General features: G+C 37.8%; 1 protein-coding gene across 1 annotated transcript in view; it reads left to right on the top strand.

Moving 5' to 3' along the window:
- The window catches only part of SPAG17 (sperm associated antigen 17), a 232641-nt gene that overhangs the window by 128905 nt on the left and 88070 nt on the right, over positions 1–15666 (top strand). The window contains exons 20-23 of the mRNA XM_025390599.1: positions 166–257; positions 11896–12135; positions 13096–13207; positions 14501–14653. Of these exons, the coding sequence (XP_025246384.1) occupies positions 166–257; positions 11896–12135; positions 13096–13207; positions 14501–14653 (597 nt within the window). The remainder of the gene's footprint in view (positions 1–165; positions 258–11895; positions 12136–13095; positions 13208–14500; positions 14654–15666) is intronic.

Raw genomic sequence — 15666 nt, 5'->3', positions numbered from 1 at the left:
CCCATTTCAGATGTTCCTTCTAGAGATGGCAAGAAAAAAATCAGAGATAAATAAATGAGAAGTTGAACTTGAAAGCCTTTGAGATCTCATCTAACCCAGAGATTTGGTCCTTCTATGATATCTTATTTAAGAGTTACTAAGAAGTTTAATTGTGTCTGATTATAGGTTACAAAGGAATCAGCAAAACAGAGATATCAGATCAAGAAAAAGAAAAAGAGAAGGAAAAGATTCCTTTCATTTTAGAAGGCTCTCTCAAGGTAATCCAGCTTACATAAAGTTTAAAAACAGGCAAAACTGAACTAAAGTATTACAGAACAGGATAGTGGCTGCCTTTGGGGCAGTAGTGATTGGCAAGAAGCATGAGGATGGCTTCCTGGAAGCCGGAGACCATCTCTTTTTGACCTGCTGGTACTTACAGGAGTGTCTGATTTGTGCTATTTGTGCGTTTTTGTGTGTATGTTACAGCTTATTTTTAAACAGTTTTTGAAAAACTCTGTTATTTTTTTCCCATTATGGTTTAAGGGCTTTTATGTTATTGATTCTACTGGGTTGATTCCACTTTGAGATATACATATATATTTTTATGCATTCTCTTAGAATATTTTTATAGATTTTTTTATATTTAGATATCTATCTAAAATGTATTTTTATATAGTATAATGTAAAGGTCTTACTTTTTCTTTGTCCAGATAGGCTATGTTACTAGTACTTTTTAATTAAATATAACATTAATTCTCCCCACTGAATTTGGGTGCCGATTAGATCGCATATTAGGCACCCATTTATTCTTTGAATTCAATTTTGAATGTTGTATTCTGTTTCAGTCACCTACTTAATTATTCCTATGCATGTACCATACTATTTTAATTATGATAGCTTTGTTGCAAGCTTTAATACTGGGTAACCAAGAGCCAACTTCCCCACCCCTATGAGAATTCAATAAACATTTAAACAAAGTTGATTAATTTTGATGAGCCTCTGGTTTCTGGATATTAATAGTAAAGAAAATTATATGCCATACCATCAACTTTATTGTTAATTGCTGCCAAATTTTATTAATTTTTAAACTCTCATTTGTTTGGAGACTAATATATGTTAGTTTTCCTCTTTTGTTGATATATTGAATTATAGAGATTGATTTAACAACACAAGTTGCATTTGCATTTCTATAAAAAAATTCATGGTTTCCTTAAGTTTAGTTCTCATCCCACATAACTACATATGTCATAATTGCCTAAGGGTGTCTGGTGGGAGGAGGGACTTAGTAAAATTCACATTCCTTTACTCCATCCTAACTGCATCTTTGAGAGTAGAACCTAGTAATTTTAATTTTAATAATCTCCTGGGAACATCTTTACATACATAATAGATAAAAATTACGGTACTATATGTTCATGGCATATTGTTATTTCCATAAAAATCTGGGTTTGATTTGATAGCATTTTATTTGGAATTTTTATATCCATGGTGAATGAAATTGGTCTATAGACTTTTGTGTTGTTATTAACAAGCATTGGTATTAAGGTTATGTTGGCTTATAAAAACTTATTTTTGTTACTTATTTTTTAACTGAGAAAAATGGTATGTATTTCTGGTGTACAACATAACGTTTTGAATTATGTACATATTATATAATGGCTAAATCAAGCTAATTAACATATGCATCACCTCACATAGTTATTATTTTTATGTGGCAAGAATACTTAAAATCTAATTTCTTAGCAATTTTCAAGTATACATTTCATTGTTATTAACTATAGTCATCATGTTGTACAATAGATCTCTTGAATGTATTCCTCCTGTCTAACTGAAATTTCACAACCTTTGACCAACGTCTTTCCGATCCCCTTTCCTGCAGCCCCTGGTAACCACCATTCTACTCTCTGTTTCTGTGAGTTCAGCTCTTTTAGAGTCCACATATAAGTGCGATCATGTGCTATTTGTGTTTCTGTCCCTGGCTTATTTCATTTAATATAATGTCCCCCAGGCTCATCCATGTTGCCGCAAATAACAGAATTTTCTTCTTTCTAAAGGCTGAATAGTATTCCATTGTGTGTGTGTGTGTGTATGTCTATATATACTTTTATATATTATAATAGTTTATATATTATAATAGTATTATATATTATATGGTTTATATATTGTAATAGTATTGTATTTACACTATATATAACACTATATTAATTACACTATATATTATAACTATATATTATATAATATGTATTATGTATTTTGTGTATATATACATACATAATACATAATGTAGTATGTACATAATGTAATATATGTATACATAGTATTATAGAATATATACATAAAATAGTACTCCATTGTGTGTATCTCACATTTTCTTTATTCATTTATTTGTTGATGGATGTTTAGGTTGATTCCATATCTAGGCTATTGTAAATAATGCTGCAATAAACATGAGTATGCAGATACCTTCTCAAGATATTGATTTCAGATCCTTTAGATATATATCCAGAAGTGGGATTGCTGGATTATATGGTAGTTCTAATTCTAATTTTTGAGGAGCCGCCATACTGCTTTCAATAGTGGCTGTGGTAATTTACATTCCCATCATCAGTGTACCATGGTTCTCTTTTCTCCACATCCTCCCCAACATTTATTATCTTGTCTTTTTTCTCATAGCCATTCTGTCAGGTGTGAGATGATATTGCATCATGAGTTTAATTTGCATTTCCCTGCTGATTAGTTATGCTGGGCTTTTTTTTCCTGAACCTGTGGGACGTTTGTAAGCCTTCTTTTGAGAAATGTCTGCTTGGGTCCTTTGCTCAGTTTTTAATTGGGTTATTTGTTTTCTTGCTACTCAGTTGAGTACCTTAGGTATATTTTTAGATATTAACTTCTTATCGGTTGCAGGTTTTCGAATATTATGTCGTATTCCATAGGTTGTTTCTTCACTTTGTTGATTGTTTTCTTGTTGTGCGAAGGTTTTAGTCTAATGTGATGCCATTTGTCTATTTTTGCATTTGTTGCCTGTGCTTTTGAGGTCATATTCAAAACATCATTGTCCAGAACAATGTGATGGAGATTTCTCTTGTGTTTTCTTCTAGTAGTTTCATAATTTCAGGACATACATTTACGTCTTTAATCCATTTGGTGTTGTTTTTTATGCATGGACATTAGATAAGAGTGTAATTTCATTCTTTTGCATGTGGATATCCAGTTTTCCCAACACCATTTATTGAAAAACTTGGTCTTCCTCAATTTTGTGTTCTTGGCATCTATGCTGAATATGAATTGACTGTACATGTGTGCATTTACATATGGGCCCTCTATTGTATTCCATTGGTCTGTGTGTTTATGCCAGTACCATGGTGTCTTGATTACCATAGCTTTATAGCTAACCATTTTGAAATCAGGTAGTGTGATACTGTTACCGGTGGCGAATCCATATGGGTCTGCAGCAACCTCAATTCTTGCCTCCTCAGAAGAAAGAATTCAACTGAGGTGCATAAGGCAGAAGGAGAGTCTGAGGCAAGTTTTAGAGCAGAATTGAAAGTTTATTAAAAAGCTTTAGAGCAGGAATGAAACGAAATAAAGTACACTTGGAAAAGGGCTGAGCAGGTGACTTGAGAGATCAAGTGCACAGTTTGACGTTTTGACTTGGTGTTTTAAATGTTGGCGTACTCCAGGGTCTTGCATTACTTCTCCCATGATTCTTCCCTTGGGGTGGGCTGTCCACATGTGCAGTGGCCTGCTAGCATTTGGGAGGGGAGCAGGCATAGTATGATTTCTGGAGTTGTATGCATGCTCACTTGAGGCGTTCTTCCCTTACCAGTCTAGCATTCCTAGAGGAAGTTCATATACCAGTTAAACTCCACTATTTTGCCTCTTAACGCACATTTTTGAGCCCACTCACCCAACTCCTGAAGTCTCACTGGGAAGCTGCTGATCACCAGTTTCAGGTGTTTTCCATCTACTGGAAGACGCCCCTTCCCTGGCACCAGCTGTGACCAATTATTATTTTAGACAGACAGTTAACAACTGCCTGGCCATCACCTGATGGTCATCTGGCATTCCTGTTGTGTGTAATGGGTGGCAGCCCTCATCTGCCCTGCTCATGCCTGACTAGCTACCTACTGTAACTATACCTCTAGCATTTTTATTTTTGCTCAAGATTGTGTTGGCAATTAGGAGTCTTTGGTAATTCCCTATAAGTTTTAGGATTTTTTTCTATTTATATGAAAAGATGACATTGGAATTTTGATAGGGATTGTATTGAATCTGTAGATCACTTTGGGTAGCATGGACATTTTTATTGTGTTGAGATACATTTCCTCTTTATCTACCACATTTCTTCTTTATCTACTTTGTTGAGAGTTTTTATTATGAAAGGATATTTGAGTTTGTCATAGGTTTTTTCCACATCTATTGTGATGATCATGTGATTTTTATCCTTCATTTTGTAATATGGCGTGTCACATATATTGACTTGAATATGTTGAATCATCTTTGCATCCCAGGAATAAATCACACTTAATCATGAAGAATGAGCCTTTCAAATATGCTGTTGAATTCAGTTTACTAGAATTTTTTGAAGGATTTTTGCATCTAACATCACCAGGGACAATGGCCTGTCATTTTATTTTCTTGCAATGTCCTTGTCTAGCTTTGGTATCAGGGTAATGTTGGCTTCATAAAATGAGTTTGGAAGTATTCTCTTCTCTTTAATTTTTTTCATAGAGTGAGATGAATTTGTATTACTTCTTTAAATGTTTGAGATAATTCGTTAGTAAAGCCATCAGGTCCTGGGCTTTTCATGATGGGAGACATTTTCTTACGGATTCAGTCTCTTCATTGTTGTTCAGTTTTATATTTCTTCATGACTCAATCTCGGTAAGTTGTATGCTTCTAGGAATTTATTCATTCCATCTAGGTTATCAATTCATTAGTGTGTAATTATTCATAGTACCCTTTGTGATCCTTTGTATTTTATTTTATTTATTTTTATTTTTATATATGTATTTTTTTGAGATGGAGTCTCGCTCTGTCGCCCAGGCTGGAGTGCAGTGGTGCGATCTCGGCTCACTGCAACCTCTGCCTCTCGGGTTTAAGCGATTCTTCTGCCTCAGCCTCCCGAGTAGCTGGGACTACAGGCACCACCATGCCTGACTAATTTTTGTATTTTTATTAGAGAGGGGGTTTCACCATATTGGCTAGTTTGGTCTTGAACTCCTGACCTCGTGATCCACTTACCTCAGCCTCCCAAAGTGCTGGGATTATAGGCGTGAGCCACCATGCCTGGCTGATTCTTTGTATTTCTGTGGTACTGTTTGTAATGTCTCCTCTTTTATTCCCAATTGTATTTATTTGAGTCCTCTCTCTTTTTTTTAGTTAAGCTAAAAGTTTATTCATGTTTATTTTTTTGAAAAACAAATTTAGTTTCATTAATTTTTTAACAGAAAGTTGAATTGTTTTATTTATCTTTTCTGGGTTTGAAGGCTTGAGCCTGAAGCCTGGGTCTGCTGAGGTGGGCCTGGAGCTTGGGTCTGTTCTGACAAGCCTGGATCATGAATCCACAGCAGCCAGCCTGTCACCAGAGTCCACTGGGGTAAATCTGTTGACAGGGTTCAACCTCCAGGCTGAGGTGGGCCTGGAGCCTCGGTCCTTGAGTGCTGACCTGACACTGGAGCAGACCTTGAGCCTGAGTCTGCAGGAACTGGCCAGAGACTTGGATGGGCCTACAAATAGGTCCACAAGGATGGGCATGGAGCCTGAGTCCATGGAGGCAAGCCTGGGTCCACTGTAGCCTGGGGCTTTGGGCACCAGCCTGGAGCATGGGGCTGACGTGGTGCTGAGCCATGAGGACAGGCCTGGGTCCTAGAACCATGTGGTCAGCCTGCAACCTGACTCTGCAGGGGTGACCCTAGAACCGAGGTTCACAGGAACCAGCCCAGTGCTTGGGTCTATTGGGATGGACCTGGAACCTCAGTCTGCTAGAGCAGTCCTGGACCTCGTGTCTGCTGGAACATGAGGCCTCAGGGGCTGGTCCGAAACCTGGTGCCACAGGGGATGACCTGGCACTAAGCAAGTCTGGAGTCTGTGTTCACAGGGCCGGCCTGGAGGCTGAGTTTTTGGATACTAACAGGTGCCGGGGGTTCCTGGAGGATAGGTTTTGCACTCGCCAGTCTGGAGTCTGGGGCTGCAGAGTTTTGCCTGGTTTTCAGGCAGACTGGGTCCTGAGTCAGCAGTAGCCAGTCTGCAACTGGAAAGCATAGGTGCTGGCCTGGCAATGATGAGGGCCTGGAAGCTGGATCTGCATGAGCCAGCCTGAAGTCTGGGATCTGAGAACTGTCCTAGCATCGGGAAGGACCTAGAGGCTGAGTCTACCGGAGCAGGCCTGAAGCCTGGGGCCACGGGGAGCCAGCTTGGTGCTAGAGGCAGCCTGAATGATGGGACCACTGAAGTGGGCCTGACAGTGAGGTGGGCCTAGAGCCTGAGTCTGCAGGGGCTGGCCTGGCACTGGGGCAGGTGTGGAGGGGTGATCTGCAGATACCAGCCTGTGTCTTCTTAATTCCAAGCTACATTAAGATGCTATACTCTCTCACCTGGGTTTCCTAGCTCTTGTGAAGGTATTTTCATGTGTGGGTAGTTGTTAAAATCCATGTTTCTGTGAGGGATGAGTTCTGGAAAGTCCTATTCCACCATCTCGCTGATGTCACTCTGTGTTGACTTTAAAAAGAATTGAGGAAGTGCAGGTGTAGACAAGATGAACGTTGAAAACAATCACTGGCATTCCTATTCACCAGCAATAACCAATTAGAAAACATAACAAATAATAAATTTTATTCACAAGAGCAACAAAAACTATATTTTAAGTGTGTTTCTTGTAAACAAGGACTACAAATAGATGTTTAAAAGTCTTGTCTGATGAACACTGATGTTTAGCAGGAAAGTAGACTCCATTTTATCTATTCTGATTAATGACGTGTTTGGGCTTTATTCAACTAACCTATTTTGTATTTTATATATTCTCTATGATCCTTTCTTTTCCTCCTTTCTTGCTTTCTTTGTATTAAGTTTATTTTCCTCTTTTCATTTTGCAATCACTTTGATAATAGGGAACTTTGATTTTCACTCTAAATAAGTGAAATGTTATTCCCCCAACACAAAAAAAGAATTCTATTTTTCTTGTTACTAAAGATTGTACTCAATTATTTGTCAGTAAAATAGTTGTATAAATTTCTTTTCTCTCTCATTGCATAAGTACCTACATGGATGTCCTTGATATTGCCTCTTGGCCCTAAAATATTGACTCTCTGGCCGTTTATAGGAAAAGTTTAATATATATGCAATTTTTCTTCCTACTAGTGATTGCTGTAGAAATTTAACTTGTTATATCATTTCAGTTTAACTTAATTTCAGTATAATTTAATGAAATCTAAACTTAACAAAATATTTTTTTCTTTCAGAACAATTCCAGGAACTATTAAAATGATTTAAACTGATGCTTAAGTTTTATCTTGATTTTTTTTGTCTTCCTACAAATTAAACATTATCATTGTAATGGTTTCATTTATTTATTTATTTATTTATTACTTTTTGTTTTAGGAACAGAGTCTGGCTCTGTCACCCAGGCTGGAGTGCAGTGGCATGATCATAGCTCACTGCAGCCTCAAATTCCTGGGCTCAAATGATCCTCTTGCCTCAGCCTGCCAAGTAGCTAGGGCTATAGCAGTGTGCCACCATGCCCAGCTAAGTTTTTAATTTTTTGTAGAGATGGAGCCTCACTATGTTGCCCAGGCTGGTCTCGAACTCCTGGGCTCAAGCAAACCTCCTCCAGGGCCTCTCAAAGTGCTGGAATTACAAGCGTGAGCCACCGTGCCTGACCTCATTGTAATTGTCTTACATGGTCAATGTTGTTTTAGCTTTATCTCCATGCTTACCATTTGTTTCCTTGGGCATTTCTTCTTTATGTTTCAGGAGTCTTTGCTCTAGAAGTTCTTTTACGGGGGGTTTGTTGCTATGAACTGTTTTACTCACAATACTTCTGACAGTAAATTTGTGGGTGTTTTTTTTGCCACACCAACTGAATCTGCAACTTTCCAGACACCAATTGGGTGTTCTACAATGAAATTCCATTCTGATACTAACTACCCAAAGTTAGCACAGACCTTATAGATTAACTCACTCCCACAAGACTGCTTCCTCTTCAGATGCCAATCGCAAGTAACAATTTTTGGGTACCCAGGGTACGCACACTTCTGTCTGACTTGGCTACTCATTTGGAGGTTTCCACAATCACCTCCTTGGGTTTGATAACTAGCTAGAAAGCTTATGTCTCATAAGACTCAGGAAAACACTGTACTTACTATTCTGGTTGATAATAAAAAGATATTATAAAGGATACAAATGAACAGCCAGATAAAGTGGTACATACAGCAAGATCCAGAAGAGTCGCAAGCACAAGAGCTTCTGTCCCCACGGAAGTGGAGTGTGTCATTCTCCCAGAGCTTGGATGCATTCACCATCTTAGTTCAGAAGCTCTCCAAACCCTGTCGTTTAGAAGTTTTTATGGAAGTTTCATCATGCAGGCGTGATAGATTATTAACTCAATCTCTGGCTCCTCCTCCCTCCTGAGGGGTTTGGGGATGAGGCTGAAAGTCCCAAACTTCTAATCAAGGTTTGGTCTTTCTGGACAGCCCACATCCTATCCTGAAGAACATGACAAGAGTTGCCTCATTAGAGCAAAAGATGCTCCTATCACTTATGAAATTCCAAGGGACTTAGGGGCTCTGTGCCAGGAGCCAGGAAAGATGACCAAATATCTGTTTCTTATTATACCCCAATATCACAGTTGCTATTAAACTCAGTTTTTACTTATCTGAAAAATGACTTTATTTTGCCCTTACTCATTAAACATAGTTTTCATTTATAAAATTCTTGGTTGGCTTTTTTATTTCCTCTTATCACTCTTGTATTAGTCTGTTCTCACATTTTTATAAAGAACTACCTAAGACTGGGTAATTTTTTAAGAAAAGAGATACAATTGGCTCACGGTTCTGCAGGCTCCACAGGAAACATGCCTGGAGAGGCCTCAGGAAACTTACAATCCTGGCTGAAGGGGAAGGGAAAGCAGGCACATCCTGCATGAGTGGAGCAGGAGGAAGAGAATGAAGGCGGAGGTGCTACACACTTTTAAACAACCAGATCTCCTGAGAGCTCACTCACTATCACAAGAACAGCAAGGGGGAAATCTGCCCCCATGATCCAATCACCTCCCACCAGGCTCCTCCTCCAACACTGGGGATTATAATTCGACATGAGATTTGAGCAGGAACACAAATCCAAACCATATCAACTCTTAAGATATTTTTTCACATTTTCCTTGCTGACACATTGTGGGTGTTAACAAGTTGACTGTCCATCTAATTTGTCATTCTTTCATAGACAAGTTTTTTTTTTTTTTTTTTTTTTTTTTTTGAGACAGAGTCTTGCTCTGTTGCCCAGGTTGGAGTGCAGTGGCGCCATCTCGTCTCACTGCAAGCTCTGCCTCCCGGGTTCAAGCGATTCTCCTGCCTCAGCCTCCTGAGTAGCTGGGATTACAGGCGCCCACCACCACACCCAGCTAATTTTTGTATTGTTAGTAGAGATGGGGTTTCACCATGTTGGCCAGGCTGGTCTCAAACTCCTGATCTTGTGATCTGCCTGCCTTGGCCTCCCAAAGTGAACAGTTTATCTTTTCTCTCTAGCTGCTTTGAAAACATTCAGTGGTGTGCTGGTAAATGCTTAAGCAGTAGCACTCTAGGAAAACGAAAGTATACATATATGTACATAAGTTATAAATGTTTCTGATATAGAGTATATGTATAAAATACAAAATTTACATGTAATAATAAAGCATATAATATTATTTATGTAAATTCCATATAGCGACCCATAAATTCCAAATAGCATTTTGATTTCTGCAAATTGATTTTTGCTAAACTGTTGTATCCTTAGCCAAGCTATGGTTACAATTGATAAACACATTTAGTTCTAATATGAATGCTGATATTCTTATGTTAACAAGTAAGACAAAAGTGAAACAAAGAAAGGATATGTCACTCATTTGTCAATAACATTAGCAACTTTTCTGCTGAGTCAAGTAATCGTTTTTTAATAATGGAAGACTATTTCCTCACCTTTCTGTGCTAGTAACAATATAACAGCTAGTCTGCATTATTAACATGATCTCCATCACTTTCTTAAATCTAGATAATAAACAATCAATCAGTCCTGACTTGTAGCATTTGCTGGTGTTTGTAGTGTAAGTACCCCTACAATAGCTGATTTCAAGCTACTATATGACAACACTGAAGTTGGCAGTGCTATGCAGTAGCACACCATCATATAATGTTGTCATGATACCATTACAATTGACATAAATAAACTCCAGAGCATAGACAATAGTGAAATGTCACAAAATACTTACATTGTGGTAAGTTTTGAGTCTTTATTGCATTTGTTTTTAATATTTTCTTAATTGCAAATTTATATAATTTTTAGATGATGATCATGGTTAACAGTTGGCTCACAAAATTTCTAAAAATTTAACAATAAACTCTTTTAAGTTAATATGAGCTAAGTCCAATACACCAATGTTATTTCCTGCTTTTGATTTCTTGGTCTTCCTTAATGTTAGTATGAACATCTTTCTTCAACTCTCTAAATGTCTCAGGCATTATCTGTTCAAATACTGCCTTTTCAAAAATTCAGTTCCATTTTCAAGAAGTCTTTCAAACTCACCTTGCCATTTTTGATAATCCTCTCTTTCTTACTTATGCTTTTAATACTTCTTTTTATTTATTTGAGCATGTTTTAAAACTTACCTTATATTCTCTATTTGGTAATTACAATATCTGAGGTTTTTGTAGATATGATTTCACAGTTTGTTTCTTACTCAAAGTGGTTTACTTCTGCGTGTTTTGTGATTTTCATTTGTGAGCTTATATCAAATCATAATGTTAATGGTGGAGGAGTCCAGGTTCTTGGCATCTTGAACAAAGAGCTGAACAAAATGCACAAACAAAGGAAGGAAGGAATGAAGGGATTTGTTGAAAATGAAAGTACACACCACAGTGTGGGAATGGTTCCAGGCATAGGAGCTCGAAGACCCCTTTACAGAATTATTGAGAATTTAAATACCCACTAGAGGATTCCATTGGTTACTTGGGGTACGCTCTATGTAAATGGAGAGAAGGAAGTAAAGTTACAAAGTCATTTACTTGACCTACACCCTAGCAGAGGACGTTTCCTGTCATTGCTGAAGTGTGAATCAGCCTTTTGTTCCCTGCCTCTAGACCCTATTTTCCTGCTTCAATAACTGTTTTAAAATAAAATGTTAAGGTAATCTGTATTTTGGCCACAACTCTATGTGAGGACAGGCTTGTGGTTAGGAGTGCTTACGGGAGACTTACCCTCCATCATTTTACCTATTTTATCCATCATTTTTGAATTATTTTGTCCCAAGTATGTTTCTCTGAACATCTAGTCTTCCACATTGCTAATAAACTATCTTTAGGACCTAAATTAAAGATCAGACTCATGTGAAGGATAGGAGACTGGGAGACCAGTTAAGAGGCTGCTACAATGGTCCAGGCTAAAGATAATGAAGACCTGAACCTAGGAAATTGCAAAATAAACCACGAGAGAAGAAGCTGAAGTGAGGAGACATCTCTAAGGGAGAATTGGCGGGATTTAGTAGACAGAAGTTGAGTGAGAAAGAGAATCAAGGATGACGTCAAGGTTTCTAGTTCAGTATTTTGATTTGTCAGAGATACACTAACAAAAATCATGTTAAATATTCTCCAAAATGAACCTGAATGGGACCTATGTTTAAGCATTTCAAAATCCTGTTAAATTTAAATTTCTTAAATGTGTTTACAGGCATGGAAAGAAGAGCAAGATCGATTAGCAGAAGAGGAGCGCTTAAGGGAAGAAAAGAAAGCAGAGAAGAAGAGCAAAGACGCTGGTAAAAAGAAAGGCAAGGATAACGTAGAGAAAGAAGATAGTAGGTCTTTGAAGAAAAAACCATCTCACAAGGAGAAATCTAAAGAAGAACCAATCAAGGTCCAAGAAGTAATAGAAGAGTCCCCCCACCAACCAGAACCTGAGATAACTTACTCAGTACGCTCCAATTCTGTAAAACTTAGTCTCTTTGGGCTATTCCTATTTGTTTTGGGAAAATACAGCTATTGTAAGATTCTTTTGTTTTTACTGCCACCACAGTAGGCCTAGGGTTTCTTCTGGTATCAGTGAGCTCAAACCTGTATTCCACCCCTGATGTCTAGAACCTTGTTTCTAGTCAATCATCAAGATGAAAACAGCCTCAGGTCACTTTTCATTTGAGTGCCACGAACCTAGCTAAGGTCAGTAAAGGTAGAAATTTGACACAGACGTACTCTTATAGATATATGTAAATAAGTGAACACAAAAGTTGGCTTTTTCTGTCTCAGACGATGACACTTGCTGACTACATTTTGTTGTCTCTTTGTGGGCAATCATGTTTCTGGCTTGTATGCTTTTGTAAAAGCTTCCCTTTGCCAATTCTCTCTCAGCTAGCTGTTATGAGGAAAACCTAATGGGAAAAAAAAAAATGGAAAGAAATCTAACAGCCCCTGTGCTTTGTAGCTACTCCTCTAAACCAGTTGTTCTCAAGTTTTAGCATGCATTAAATCCCCTGGACCTCTGTTAGCAACACTCAGTAAAAAATATCTTCTACATATGACCTTCTTAAGTGGAGTGTCCACTCTCCCCAGCATCAGTTCACTTTAAACAGAAAATCAACAACCAGTGAATGAGAACTTGATTTCTTCTTGAACTGCCTTGACAATAGTATGATAATTCAATTTTCACTAGGTTATGAGAATGTACCGATGAACAGAGTTTAACATAATATCTTTAATTCTGCCTGTTATAACACCATAGATGTTTCTAAAAATAATATGAACACTGGCCTCTGAGTCTGCAAAGTGACAGACATACTTAGCGAAATTAAGCTTCTGGCAACTTTAGTTGGCTAACACTGATAAGTTGATTTTTGTCTATTGAAGCTTCACATTCAAAGCATGATATTTTCTCTTCTAGTTTCACGGATACAATATGGGAAATATACCTACTCAAATCTCAGGGTCAAATTACTACCTGTATCCTTCTGATGGTGGGCAGATTGAAGTGGAAAAGACAATGTTTGAAAAAGGTACATTTTGAAAGCAACCGGTTAATGACTGGAAAGATAATAATGCATTTCAGATAAACAGGGGCCCTCTACTCCTGAGTTTGATAGGCGAGCGTGTTATTCTGTCCCCTACAATACATTTAGGTGCCACAGTCAGCATTTTCAGACTTCACACTTTCTTCTATTGTAATTGACTCTACAAGGCATAGGTCAGTCAAGAGTTTAACTGATACATGCTAATATGACCATTCTAGTTGTTAAAATATTAAAATACTTCCATACAACTGGTAAAAAGTAATAGTAACTGCAATAAGCAATTAAGTAATAATTTTCATTACAGCACACCTTGTTATCCCAGAAACCAAGCACATTCTGTGAGTTTATTGCATTTTTCTGGTGTGGCTTTTGAGCACAGAGCTTGGAACCTGCTCCCAACATCCACCTATTGTAGCTCTTACTAAGATTTGCATAAGCGTACAATGCATATAAGTTTCAGGTGATTGATAGTGAATTCAGTATTTTCTCCTAGTTCTGTCAATTTTGAGGGTTGATAGCTCAATCCAAATTGAGAGGAGATAGCCAATTTTTTTTTTAAAACAAAAAAAAATGGGTCTGAACACTAAAAAAGAGAAAGCATTGTTGGAAAAATTTTTATTAACTACCACAATAATAATAATAGCTACCAAAACTAACACATAATTTTTAGAAGTCGCAAAACCATTTCACATTAATTATATCATTTGATGAATCATAATATTGATTATAGGCATACATTGCCTCAGCCAGTTCATTTTCTCTTCTGAAATTGGGTTTGAAATGTGACTAAAAGGCCTGCAAATACCTCCTTGGTCTCCCTGCCATTTATGCCTGGAATTCCACCATTACTTTATTTCCTTAGGCTTTGTCTTATAGAGGTGTTGACATCTCTAGGCATTTCCCCTCCCTGGTTTATATTCTATGCTGCCTTTTTATTTTTGTTTCAGGGATACATATTCAGGTTGATTCTATAGGTAAATTACATATTGCAGAGGTTTGGTCTGCATATTATTTCATCACCTAGGTAATAAGCAGAGTACTTGACAGGTAGTTTTTGGTCCTCACCCTCCCCTCACCCTCAAATAGCCCTGGTGTCTATTGTTCCCTTCTTTGTGTTCATGTGTTCTCAATGTTTAGCTGCCATTCCTAAGTGAGAACATGTAGTGTTTAGTTTTCTGTTCCTGTGTTGGTTTCTGTGGAGCATTGTGTAACCATCTTGTTGAGGAGCTTAATGTGGCATCCTAATCGCCCATCTTCTATTCTATGGTTCCTCCTCAGGCCCAACTTTTATCAAAGTGAGAGTGATAAAGGACAAGCACAATTTTATAATTCATTTAAATGACCCTAAGGAAATTGTGAAAAAGGAAGAGAAAGGGGACTATTATTTAGAAGAGGAAGAAGAAGAAGATGAGGAACAAAATCTTGAAATAGGTAAGCAGCTGCATCTTTGTGCCAGTGGAGGTTAATGCTTAAGCAATGCGCTGAACCCATCTACCTGACACAAATACATATGGACCTCTTGTCCTTAGCACATGGAATTTTTCCACATGGTAACTGAGGTATTTTGACATTCTGTATTATAATACGTTATTATACACATAGTACATCGTAGTGGGCTGCTTATTTGGCTTTTGTTCCTCTGGGCACCGAGCTTTTGATTCCAGTTGTTTGATACAGAGTCTACCCAGACTGGTCATCTTTATGGAGCAATCATTGAGTTTGCCATGTCTATTCTGCCCTTAATTTTGGTTTATGCACTTGTACCAACTGAATTCTCGAAGATGCAGGTCCTTTCGCAGTGATTCCATAGTTTCAGCTTCTTTCCAATAGGCACTGCAATGATGAGGTTTCTTCCTATGCTCTATCACTTAATCCTCTGTAGCACCAAATATATTAGGTTGTAAAGACAAGGAAAAACCATACATTTGACCATGAAAGTCATTACCTGCTTGGAAATGAGAGCTGCAAATGGATGTCCATTGATAAAACACCATGAAACTTCATAACACCATTGTACCAGGAAACATCGTTAAGATAAATTAATTGCTTCTTTCTTGTCCAGTATGGTGTTGATTATACCTGCAAAAGAAAATGAGTTACTAAATGTATTCAACTCAAATTAGTGATATAAGGGCAGGGCGCAGTGGCTCATGCCTGTAATGAGGCTGAGGCGGGCTTATCCCTTGAGCTCAGGAGTTCGAGACCAGCCTGACCAACATGACAAAACCCTGTCTCTACAAAAAATACAAAAATTAGTCAGGCATGGTGGTGAGCCACTTAGGAGGCTGAGGCATGAAAATCACTTGAACCCTGGAGGCAGAGATTGCAGAGCTAAGATCGCACCACTGCACTCCAGCCTGGATAATGGAGAGAGATGCTGAAAAAAAAAGAAAGGAAGAAGGAAGGAAGGAAGGAAGGAAGGAAGGAAGGAAGGAAGGAAGGAA

This window comes from Theropithecus gelada, chromosome 1, assembly GCF_003255815.1.
Source record: "Theropithecus gelada isolate Dixy chromosome 1, Tgel_1.0, whole genome shotgun sequence".
NCBI classification, from domain to species: domain Eukaryota; kingdom Metazoa; phylum Chordata; class Mammalia; order Primates; family Cercopithecidae; genus Theropithecus; species Theropithecus gelada.
The sequence above is the reverse complement of the archived record's forward strand: the minus strand, read 5'-3'. Positions and strand labels throughout refer to the sequence as shown.